Consider the following 13,070-nt stretch of genomic DNA (forward strand, 5'->3'; position numbering starts at 1 on the left):
AGAGTAGATGTAAGTGCTTGTAAAGGGCAGATAAAGTCTGTTGAACTGCCAAGTTATTCAAACTGCCTGCTCTTTAAAAATTGAAGAAACTGCCTGCCTGTGCCCCAGTTGAAAAAAATGTGCTTGCAGTTTCAATAGCTGTTTGTTGATATAACCCTAACTGCTGTCGTTATAGCATTATTACTACTTGACTGCTTCCACAATCTGTCATTATCACAGTGGGGGGGCTGTAAATTCATAGCTTGATTGACAGCTCCAAGATGTTATTAAAGGAATAGCTGTTTTTTTATGTGGGGTTAGGAATACATCCGCCCTCACGCCTTCTCCTCCCTCCCAGAAACATGATAGGGTCCCCCTTGTCCTCACTTATCACCCCACCAGCCTCCGCATTCAAAGGATCATCCTCCGCCATTTCCGCCAACTCCAGCATGATGCCACCACCAAACACATCTTCCCTTCACCCCCCCCTGGTGGCATTCCGTAGGGATCGTTCCCTCCTGGACACCCTGGTCCACTCCTCCATCACCCCCTACTACTCAACCCCCACCTATGGCACCTCCCCATGCCCACGCAGAAGATGCAACACCTGCCCCTTCACTTCCTCTCTCCTCACCGTCCAAGGGCCCAAACACTCCTTTCAAGTGAAGCAGCATTTCACTTGCATTTCCCCTAACTTAGTCTACTGCATTCGTTGTTCCCAATGTGGTCTCCTCTACATTGGAGAGACCAAACGCAAACTGGGCGACCGCTTTGCAGAACACCTGCGGTCTGTCCGCAAGAAAGACCCAAACCTCCCTGTCGCTTGCCATTTTAACACTCCACCCTGCTCTCTTGCCCACATGTCTGTCCTTGGCTTGCTGCATTGTTCCAGTGAAGCCCAACGCAAACTGAAAGAACAGCACCTCATCTTCCGACTAGGCACTTCACAGCCTTCCGGGCTGAATATTGAATTCAACAACTTTAGATCTTAAACTCCCTCCCCCCCATCCCCACCCCATTTCTTCCCCCTCCCTTTTGTTTTTTTCAATAATTTATATAGATTCTTCTTTCCCCACCTATTTCCATTATTTTTAAATCTAAAACTAAAACCTTTAGTCTTTCCACCCCACCCCCACTAGAGCTGTACCTTGAGTGTCCTGCCATCCATTCTTAATTAGCACTTTTCTTAGATAATATCACCACCTTCAACACCTCTTTGATCCTTTTGTCTGTGACATCTTTTGATTATCTGCTCCTATCACTGCTTGCTTGTCCCTACAACCACCCCACCCTCAACTTCTCTCCCCCCGCCCCCCACCTTAAACCAGCTTATATTTCACCCCTCTCCTAACTATACTCAGTTCTGTTGAAGGGTCATGTGAACTCGAAACGTCGACTCTTTTCTTCTCCACCGATGCTGCCAGACCTGCTGAGTTTTTCCAGGTAATTCTGTTTTTGTTTTGGATTTCCAGCATCCGCAGTAGTTTTTTGTTTTTATGTAGGAACACAAATGTTTGTTTTAATAAAGAATTAAGTACTTGATGGGGACTAAGATGTATTGAATGGGCTTCATGAATGATAGTGTTTTTATTTAGTGAAGTCTAGATATTTGAATTTTATTTTATTTCATCTGAGTATTGGCAGAGGTTTTGGTGGAGCAATTAGGGAGTAACTGGTTCCCCTGCCAAGTAGGTCAGTAGATGTCATAGATTTAAAATCATTGGCAAAAATACTAAAGGGGAAATAAGGAAGAAATAATTTCACATACAGGGTTGTTGTGATCTGGAAAGCACTACCTGAAAGGTTGGTGCAATCAGATTCCTGAGGTCCGCCCATGGTGGATACTGGGTGAGTTGGCATGAATGATATAATGGCAAAGGGTGGTGGGTGGGATGCATGGGCTGGTATGGGTTGGCACAAAGTTGGGATAAGAGCTAAAAGGGACCATGGGGTGGTTGGTGTTCATACGTTGGCACTAAGGCAGCATAGGGACTATAAGTTGACATGCGTTGGCACTAGGTTTGCATAGGGACTATAACAGGTCATGGGGATGGCTGGGGATCATAAGCTGGCATGAGTTGGCTTGACATGGGGCGGTTGGGGGCATTTATTGGCATGGGGAGTGGGTGAGGGGTTTGGGGAAGGTAAGGGGCAAGGCCTAGAGGACCTAATATTTACCTCAGCAACTGGCAGCACCTGTGGCACCTCCAATCTGTGTCTGAGGTTGGCGGGCCCAAGCCTTTCCCGCACCCGTTCCCTGGAATGAAGGTCCTGCCATTTGGGCACTTTTTCCTGATGTAGGTGTGGCGAGCCAGGAGATTTCCTGACTCTGCGCACCTGCCTTGAGAGCGAAATTCAGGCCCTGGTAATTATAGGCCAGTCAGTCTTATGTCAGTAGTGCAAAAATTACTAGAGACCATTGTCAAGGACAAAGTTTACTATCAATTGGGAAAGCACGGGTTATAAAGACACAGCCAGTCTGTATTTGGTGAAGGTAAACAACCTCTGATTAACCTGATTCTGTTACTTCATTAAAGGACTCAGAGGGAAAAAGCGTTTGATAAAGTTTCAAAACAGACATGTTCAGAAAATAGAAACACACGGGCCAGGATTTTGCCCTCGTTGGGTGGGCTCGGTGGGGGTGGGCAGGAAGCCGACTGCTGCCTGCGATTGAGCCCTGACCGCAATTTCACGCTGGTAGGCCAATTAAAGCCTGCCCAGCGTGAAACACGTGCTGCAGCGCTCAGCACTGCCTGTGTGTGTGGGGGAGGGGGGCAAGCGGGGAACTTTGCGCATGCGTGCGGGTGCACACAGGAGAAGCTCCCGGAGGCACAGAGCTGCCTCAGGAGGATGAAGAGTTTTGATACTTAAAAATAAACTACTGTAAAATGTTAAGAAACATGTCACATGAGCAGGGATATGTTAGACATTAGTATGAAAATTTAAAAATTTTTTTTAATGAAGGATCGAAACCTCATCCCGCTCGTGGATGTTTTCCCGAGAGAGGAAGGGTAATTAGGCAGATCCGTAAATGGCTGCGCCTTTGGTTTCAGGAATCAATTCCTCAAACAGTGGAACATCTAGAAACATAGAATAACAAAGCTTTTGGGTCATTCGGCCCATCCTGCTCGTGGATGAGGTTTCGCAAAAAATGCCAAGGCCGCTTGGCCTTTTTGCTTGCCTGCCAACCGCAAGGTTGGACGGGCAGCGAAAAATTTAATTCAATTAAAGTGTTAATGGCCTTAATAGACCTGTCAATTGTCAGCAGATGCACTGCCAACTCCCACATGCACCCGCCGACCGAAATATCACATGAGTGCGCGATGATGTCAAGATGCTCGCCCGATGTCATCACACATAATTTTACACTCGTTTGGGTCAGGCGCACGCCCGCCCAATGAGCAGAAAACTCTGCCCACGGTATTAAAGCAACAGTAATTAGCTAAGGGTTAGGAAGCAGAGAGCAGTGGTTAATGAATGTTTTTCTGACTGAAGTGAAGTAAGCAATGGGGCCCCCACTGATCAGCAATGGGAGCATTATTTTTCTTGTTAATTATAAACAACTCAGACCTGGGTACGGGGAGTACAATTTTCAAGTTTGTGTATGCATAAAACTTGCAAACATAGTAAATAGAGAGCAACATAGTAGCAGACTTCAGGAAGACATAGATTAGTGAATCAAACAAACACATTGAGAAACAGTATAAGGAGGACCAGTTGGTAAGGCAGTTAAGAAAGAGTATGGAATATTCAGCTTTGCAAATAAGGACATTGGACAAATCAAGGAAGTCATGGTAAAGTTTTGGAAATCTTGGTTCGGTCTCAGCTGGAGTGTTGTGTACAATTCTGGGCACTGTACTTGTAGAAAAAATGTCATGGTCTTGGAAACAAGGTCTACCAGGATGATTCGAGAGATAAGGAACTTCAACTATTTGGAGAAGCTAGAATTCTTCTCTTCATAAGGAAGGAGGTTCAGGAGAAAGCTGATAGAGGTATTCAAAATTATGAGAGGTTTAGATGGAGCAATTAGGGAGAAACTGTTTCCCCTGTCAAGTAGGTCAGTAGATGTCAGATTTAAAATAATTGGCAAAAATACTAAATGGGAAATAAGGAGAAATTATTTCACACACAGGGTTGTTGTGAGCTGGAAAGCACTACCTGAAAGGTTGGTGCAATCAGATTCCTGAGGAACTTTCAAAAAGCTGCAACTTGACATATATGTGAAAAGAACCAATTTGCAGAATTATTGGGGAAAAAAACTGAGGTGTGAGACTAAATTGGCCAGCTCTTTCAGAAAGCCAGCATAGATATGACAGGACAAATGGCCTCCTTCTGTGCCATAAGATCCTATGGAAGCAAAGCTTAACCAATGACCAACTTTCAACAAGTCCAAAAATAAGACAAAAGGTGCCACATTGGACCAGTAACTGGTTTAAGGAAAAGAACTAATACAACTGAATAAAAGAAACATCAGGATGATTTGGTGATCTCCTATATCCACTAATGGATATAAAATGTACATAAACCACTCAAAGACAAAATGAACTGAGATCAGTTATGCCAGATTCCCACTCATTTAACACCCAATCCAATTTTTTGATGTACTGCCAGAAACATCCATTAGTTTGCAGTTAATTACATTAATGGTAGCCCCTATTAGACTTCCATGCAAATTCCCATTTATACTGACAAAGCACTGAAATGATCTGTCTGTCTCTATAAGATGGGTAATGAAGGCTGGTGGCTGTGCTATTAGTGGAAGATTATTTAAAGCAGCTTTTTCAGGCAATTTATGAACCTTTATTTTTGCTAATTTTGTACTTTTTCTTCCCCCGCGCCCCCCCAACTCAGTCCAAGCTGGTAGCATTATTTGAAATGTTTTGTTGTTGAAATTATTTCTATGATATTGAGAGATTAAGTTTTCCAATGGGAATTCCTCTAACTTATATTTTTGAAGGAAAGTCAAAGGTGTCGATGGAAGCGTAGGAAACAGATTAGATGGAGCCCATTTTCATTCTCTCCCACTCATAAGGTGGAATCCTCTGCCCCTGCACGAGGTGAAGAAGGAGGCAGGAGGGCCTGAAAATTAGGTGGGTTGGCATCGGGACTGATACCCAACACCTTCCTGCTTCCACTGGAAGCAAGTTCTGGGCAGGAAGGCCCATGGTTGACTTTCCCATCCTGCCTCCACTTGAGAGCCCTAAGTGGCCAATTAACGACCACTTAAGGCCCTCTTCCCATCTCCACTGCAATTTTCTCAGCTCCAGATGGGCCTGTGAACATGTAGCCTGCACAAATGTGTGGGCTATGTCAGCTGGAGTGTTGGTGGTGGGGGGGAAAGGGGGGTCTTGATCTGCGCTAATCTGTTATGATCTGAGACCGGACCCCCAAGTTTTGGTGAGATTTGGTTAGGGATCAATAACGTTTGTAAGCCACAAGATTCTACAGGCTTTGAACAAATAGAAATAAAAACTTTACTATACAAGGTCAGAAAGATAAAACAATTTACAATATCCAACTTATAGTTAACTTTTACGATAAATATGAGGTACATGTGAATTAACAGGCAAACTGTGATCAAACACACCACCCTGCATAATAAATGGCTGATGTGACCAAATCAGAGACCATGGATTTCTCAACAACTCACCCAGATGTCAGTAACATTGTGAGTCGACTAATCTCATTGCAACTCTTGTCTCTCAAGGGATTCCAGTCTTCACCTTCGAAGATCTTACCTGGAAATTCTCTCCAAGAGTCACTCCAACTCGGATGGCATCAGGGTTTCAAGCTTGTCTCCTGATATTCCATTCCCTTGGATCCTCACGTATGCACTCAAGCGCCATCTCAAGCACAACTTCATTCTGCTCCTGATCTACACGTGCGCGGAAACTCCAAGGTCTGTCAGGATTTGAAGTTCACAACCTCTGCTCTCAATGAGAAGGCAAGTAGACTTTTGTAACCCTGTGCATGATCAAGGCCAGGGACATGGACTGCTGACAGCCACAGGCCTGCCCTTGCTACCAGCCCCCATGGCTTCCCTCTCCCCACAGCCCCAACCCCGCGAGATCCCTCCCCAGCAGGTTATGGGGAAGGGGGGAGTTGTTCCAGCAGCAGTCACAGCCTCCTCTGTGGTGCTGTCGTGTGCAAGAGCTGCTGGCTCGGTTGGCTGGAAGTTTTTGAAAGTTGCTTTTTCAGGGGGCCTGCCGAAAATGGAAGATTCCTCCCATAATTACAAGTTGAGATGCAGCACTATGACAATGACCATGCAAAATGATGTACACAGTTTCCACGCAATAGACAGCAAGCTTTGCCATCTGCTGTAATAACAGCTAAAGTTAATTTGCACCATTAGACTAGCCTTGTCAGTGGAGTAACTGACAACTACAGCCTGAAGCACTCTTCGTTTGCCTCCTTCAGGCATACTAAGCTATGAGGAGAATGCCATCAAATGACAAGCAGGGCCTCCCTCCTTGCTATGGATTCATTCTGTATCATTTCCATTGTGCAGCCACCAAACAGGGACTTGAAAAAATTGTATTATTCAATCACTTGATCGCTTATATTTTGCCAAGTAGAAATATACATTACAGACATTAAAAACAGTTGTAAAGGCTACCAACAACTTTATCCCCATGTGTGTCCACTTAAAAGTCAGATTTACCCATCTGCACAAAATAAAGGTGATCCTGTAAAATCAGGCAGGATAGCAGACTAGGGGCTAATAACACATTATTGATCGACCCAGTTTTTGTATTAGTTTCCACGTATATTTAAAGGCATTTCCCTGGATCACAAAGGTTTTTAAATTATGCTTTTTTCCCCCTCTCTCCCTGCTGACATTTCTTAATTGTTTTTACAGCCTGTCCTGGCACTTTGCTTGTGAAGCTTTGTCAGCTGTTGGAATGGGTTGAATCAGCCTGTGCTTGATATTTTACTGTACAATACTGAAGAAACAAAAATATCTGCCAAAAGAAAAAAGAAGCAAAACTAGACAAGACGACACAAATCCAGACTTTTTCTGCCTTGAAAGAAAAATATTTTGCTTAATCCAGACAGGCGGCAACTACAACTGAAAATTTAATTAATTTATACCTTTCTTAGGAGAGGTTAATAGAGTAGTAAATGATTAAATAACAATTGTATTCTACATAAATATTTTCTGCACTTACTGAGCTGCAATCTTGATAAACTTCTTCAAAAGCTGTACCCTCTTACTGAGCTGAGAACATAGGCAGATTTCTGTTACCACCCAGAACTGAATTTCATTGAATCGTCGCAGAAACAGGTCCAAGTTGGCAGTGGTTTTCTTGAAATTATGCCTTCCAAACGTGTGATAAATTAATTCCAGCTTGGGGAGAAAGATAATTAGGGAAATATGTTATCAATAATATTCAAAGGTAGATATCGTATCTTTAATCTGAAGCCTACTTGTTGTACCTTAGCGACATTTTTGAAAATTCGATGTCGCAACAGCATAATGTGCTCTGATAACTGTGCCATCAGGCATAATGTGCTCTGATAACTGTGCCATCAGGCATAATGTGCTCTGATAACTGTGCCATCAGGCATAATGTGCTCTGATAACTGTGCCATCAGGCATAATGTGCTTTGATAACTGTGCCATCAGGCAAAAGTGCACAGCATACGCCAAAGTCTTTCCCTCACAGTGAATACGCATAAATCAAATGATGAGTTACCTTGTGCTGTTCTCATCCACCTCCTAATGGCTGGTACAGCATGAGATCTGCAGAGGCAATAAACCTTGCAGGTTGTTTTGTCCGACTTCTTGATTCAGAGGACCAAAACAACTTGAGAAAAAGCATGCTAAGGCTTCGAAACGACTTTGGAAGGTGGCTCTCAATTGCCCAGTGAACTTATTCAGTGGGTACTTGGATAACTTTTGGATGTTGTTGGTCGGGATATCACATTGAGGCCCAAAAAGGTCTCAAACTCAATGCCCAGATTTACTGGATTAGTTAATCAAAATTGGCTTTAGGAAGAGAAAAGTCAGCTCAAGCTGCCTTGAGTTCAAGCTCTTGATCACTATCCAATATTCCCTGCTGGAAGTGCATGTGTGGATATTTGCTGAGGCAAGTAATGGCAAGTGACTATGATGCTGAATACAGTCAAAGTGGTAATTGACACAAAGTGAAGGCTCACACATGAATAATGTAATAGGCTCTTATGCACAGGAGCAGAGGTGAACACCGCAAGGAGAAAGTGTGGAATACTGAAAGAGAAGAAGAGAGAAAACACGAAGAAAAACAAAAATATACTTTTCATCCATTAAAAGCTATTACCCTAGCCAGCCTATATAAATGCATTTAATAAACAAAGCAAGTTGGGCGGAGCAGCTGCATTAAACTCCAAAATTTCAGATACAGCTGTGATTAATAAGGAGTTATCAAATTTTGAGTCACAAGAATATTTTTCTCCCCAGGAATCTGGGAGAAGTGGTCAGTCACTTTAAATTTGTCATACCGCAACTGCCAGTATGGCCAAATATAAAAACATCACTAGGATATTCAGAAGCTGGAATTCTTGTTAGGAAAACTTAAAAAGGTTGGCTGTAATTCAAATTAACCACCACCCAACATAATTGTTTGCTTTGTTCAGAAATATTCAAAGCCAAGTAATTGTTCAAAAGCGGAAGTAAAAGCTCCATATCTTCCCAATGTGTTTCAAATAAGTTAATTTGATTGCAAAAGAGTCAGGCCAGTCAACCTAATCAGCAAGCGTGCGGCCAAGGCCAGCAAATGTCTCCTGTGTAGAAACTCCTGAGGAAGCTGAACCACTTATGTAAGTGTGAAAGATATATATTGATACCCTTAGCTATTAACTCAGTTATCTTGGAAGATTCTACAAATTGACCTCAGTGAAGGGGGATTAACAGCTCCAAGCTCAAACCGATACAGATCTTGGGCCATCGCACTCAAATTATCAGTTATCACTGCAATCAGTGTGGAAGTGGTTTCTCGGAGCTATGCGGGTCAGTACAAATCCCATAAGTAGAAGAGTTACAGTAGGGCTAATCCAGGGTTAGCATCACCATTAGAGTTAGAAAACTATTGTTTTTTTTTAAATTGGGAGTAAGAGTTTAAAAGTTCAATAAATATAGTGTCTCTGTCCACTGTTTTCTCATATCTGTTACCTGTAATAAACTTCTCCTGTAGTTTATAGTCTATATTCTAGTAAGAGTGGTATTTTGCTATCTGAAATCCAGCAGATAAAATACATTGTTACTATCTTTAACTGGCTGGAATGACGCAATGACCCCAATGGAGTAAAAATATTTTTTTATACAAAGAAAAGTTACAATATGAAAAAAGTGGAAGATTTAAGTAAAGCTGAGGAACCTTGACACTGTCATATGATTCCTGTGTGTTTGATGCATGGTTGTATGCACTTTAAAGGAAACTTTCTCCATTTTAATAGGAAAGAACATCTAAAAATAGAAACAGAAAGCAGTTGCATTCGTGATCCTGGCAACAGACCAAGAATTTCTGTTTGAAACATACACCCATTTTGACGTGAAACACTACTCCTTTGTATTGTATAACAACATTTCTTAGCTGTTTAAGGTCATCTGTTTTGCTACACAGCCAAATTATTTTCTAGCTTTGTATGGCTTAGTTGCTTTCTGTAATTTAGCATGAAGTAAGTGGTTGAATTTTTGTTTCTCTGCAAGTTCCAAGAAAAGTTCAGAAAGATATCATCTTACATCTATGTTTCCATGTCTACAGGATTAAACACTGCACGATTCTGCAGCAGTGAATTGAAGGCAGCAAGAATAAAATGTTACCAACTGTCACACTACACTGATTTCACGTTGCAGAAGCATTTAAACAGTGACAATTCTAGTTTAATTTGGAAGGATTAATCAAACTACAACTGAAATATTATTTATTTGATCCCAGTTACGTTGAAATTTCTGTTGGTTTCTGTGCTGATGGCAACTTGTGCCAACATCTCATTAGAACACGTAAACTAGCATAAAACAAGCAGATAAGACCATTAACGCCGAATGTAAATTAATATTCATTTAGAAGCATTTGATAAGGTGCCGCATAGGAGGATTGGTGATCAAAGTTGTGGGACTATTGCAACATGGTTAGGAAGCTGGCTAATGGATGGAAAGCAGTGAGTTGTGGCAACTGGATATTTTGTTAACTGGAGGGATGTAAACAACTGTGTCTGAAATTTAATGCAGAGAAATGTGAGGTGATATCTTTTTAGAGGAAGCAGGAAAAATAAAATATATACAAAATGGTGAAAAATTGAAAGGAGCTGGTGAACAGGGGAGGCTTGGCTCAAAGATGCAAATCTTTCAAAATGTGGAGTTCAGGTTGATAAAACTGTAAAAGTAGGATCTGGAATCTCGGGGTTTAACATTCTGGCAAAAAGTACAAAAGTGTCAATTGGTAGAACCCTTGCCTCAGTCAGAAGATTATGGGTTCAAGTCCCATAGTCAAGGGACGCACTAAAGCTTGGGGCAGCTGCCGCAAAGGCGCAATGGGGAAGGGTCGCTGTCTAAGACCTTTCTACCACAGCGCACCGAGAGACTGGGAACTGTTTAGAGCCCCTCGGGCTGTACAGATCAAAATGAAAGGCTGTAAATGACTGTAATATTGTTTGTACTGATGCACCTGGTGATACATTTTGTAAAAGTTTAACCTGGATTGTACCCTTGTAATGTTGTTTTTGAAATGGTTTTGAATGTGATTGAAGATTTTTATGAATAAAGTATATTTTTACAAAAAAAAAAAAAAAATGGGTTCAAGTCCCATTCCAGGGATTTGAGCACTTAATCTAGACTGTGACTCCAATGCAATACTGAGGGAGTGCTGATTATTGAAGGTGCAGCTTTTGGACGAAATGTTAAACTGAGACACCTTCTGCCCTCTCATGTGGTGTGAAAGATCTCTTAACATTACTTCAAAAGGGGGTTCTTGTGCCTTGACGAATATATATCCCTCAATCAATGCATAATATTAGATCACTTGGTCATTATCATATTGCTGTGGGAGCTTGCTGTACACTAATTGGATCCATGTTTCCTACCTTACAACAGCGAAAGCACTTCAAAAGTACATAATTGGTTGTAAAGCATTTTGAGATGTTCTGAGGTTGTGAAAGACGATATACAAATGCAAGTTCCTTCATTCAAAAGGCAAAGAGATAATGCTAAATCCATTGCAAAGAACTGCTTTGGCCCAGTTAGAACATCTGTGCCCAATCTGGATCCTCCATTTCAGGAAGGATGTCAAGGCAATGTGGAGGATATAGAAGAGGGTAACTCTAAGATCATATGAGGGATGAGATACTTTATTTGGAGGACATACTAAAAAAACTGGGGCTCTTTTTACTGAAACAGAAAAGGTGAAAATTTATGAGGAATTTTAATAAGTACATAGGGGGAAACTTTCCACTGGCTGCTGAGCTGGCAACAATGGGATATAAATTGAAGATTTCAAGTCTCGCTTTGTATTAAAGAATGAAGAGAGAGGTCAAGAGAACATTTTTGATGCAGGAGATCAGCATAGAAAGTTATAGCACATACGCTGATAGAAGCAGAATCCATAACAGTTTTTAGAAAGAAAACAGATAAATATTTATTTTTTAAAATTTGAAAGGGCGCAGGGAAAAGACAGAGAAATGGAACAAAGTGGGTAGATGTTTCAAAGGTCTAGGTCATTTAATAGAATGAAAATAAATTTAAGCTTCTTTAAATTGAACAGGATGAATAAAATTTGGTATTGGTTCAGATTTTAAAATTGATCAATGACAGAGTAATGAATGTGTAAAATTGAAATTGTAGTTTTTAAAAATTGGATTAGTGTGGATAGTGACACTAAAGCTCTTACTGCACCTCATATACACAATTGAATAACTCCCAGTCATAAATGGTCATCTGGTAGGCTAAATCTTTGGAACTCATCAATTCAAAAGTTGCCATAGTTCCAGTAGATGGACCGTCCTGATCTGGCAGTGGTGTCTGAAAAGATCAAATGAAAACAGAAGTTAAAGAGAAGATATTTTTTAGGTGCAATGTGGAATTTATGGCCCAGATCTTCCGGTCAGCGGAGGAGTGGGATCGCATGCTGCTGACCCCATTTAAAACTGCACCTTTACCTTTTAACACTAGAGCCTTTAGACCTTCCTGTCTTGGCTCCAGTGCCGAGGTGAGACAGGAGGCTTTGTGGTGAAGTGTAATTCCAGCAAAGCCTTGCCCTTCTTTTCATCATGAACTGAAGACATGCCTTTGAGGTCTGTCTTCAGTTCCCTGAATTTCACTGTCCTTAAATAGACCTGCCTTTGTTAGGTTCCCACATCCCTAACCCAGATCTCCCAACACTGCCACCCACTCCACCCACTCCCCCTCCTCCCCCACAACCTCCATTGCTTCCCCCGACAATGCTCACCCCCCCAGCACCCTGGGCAACATGCTCACCCTCTCCTGCACACCTCGACAATGCTTACCATCACCACCACCACCACTGCTCCCCGCACACCCCAACAGTGCTCAACGCCTCTCTGTACCCCCGGCAATGCTCATCACCTCCAAACCGCCTGGCAATGCTCACCACCCCGCCCTGCACACTCAAACAGCGCTCACCCCTGACAATGCTCACCAACCCTGCACTGCCCCCGACAATGCTCACCTCCCACTTGCACTCTTTGGCAATGTTCATGTCTCTCCGACAACACTAGAATGCTTCCATCCCACCATCCAACATTGCTCACCAACCCCACCCACCCCAAAACAGAGCTGGGGGGATGGTGGGGTGGGGAGGGAAAGAGAAAGGGGTGAGCATTGTTGTTGGTGCGGAGGGGTTGATTGGTGCAAGCAGTGTCAGGGGTGGTAAGCAATGTCAGGGGTGCATGAGGGTGATTAGTGTTGGAAGGGTGAGTGCATGATGAGCATTATCAGGGAGAAGGGGGATTGTGAGCAGTGTCAGGGTTGCTGTGAGTTCTGGAGCGTTTCAACATCCCACCTGGTTTACTTAAAGAGTTATGCTCCTGAGCAGGCTTTATGCCTGCCAGGAACAGTTCTAAGGTAAATCAGTATTAAAAAAACAGCATCAGTA

At 42.4% G+C, this 13,070-nt stretch overlaps 1 protein-coding gene across 6 annotated transcripts in view; it reads right to left on the reverse strand.

Annotated features, from left to right (window-relative positions):
- The window catches only part of rapgef4a (Rap guanine nucleotide exchange factor 4a), a 346,899-nt gene that overhangs the window by 27,112 nt on the left and 306,717 nt on the right, over window positions 1-13,070 (reverse strand). For all 6 annotated transcript variants that reach the window (XM_078552090.1, XM_078552089.1, XM_078552088.1 and 3 more), the window contains 2 exons: window positions 11,852-11,977; window positions 7,152-7,330 (listed from right to left, as the gene is read on the reverse strand). In XM_078552090.1, coding sequence (XP_078408216.1) covers window positions 7,152-7,330; window positions 11,852-11,977 — 305 coding nt within the window. The remainder of the gene's footprint in view (window positions 1-7,151; window positions 7,331-11,851; window positions 11,978-13,070) is intronic.

The sequence above is a fragment of the Cetorhinus maximus genome, chromosome 11 (genome assembly GCF_964194155.1).
Source record: "Cetorhinus maximus chromosome 11, sCetMax3.hap1.1, whole genome shotgun sequence".
NCBI classification, from domain to species: domain Eukaryota; kingdom Metazoa; phylum Chordata; class Chondrichthyes; order Lamniformes; family Cetorhinidae; genus Cetorhinus; species Cetorhinus maximus.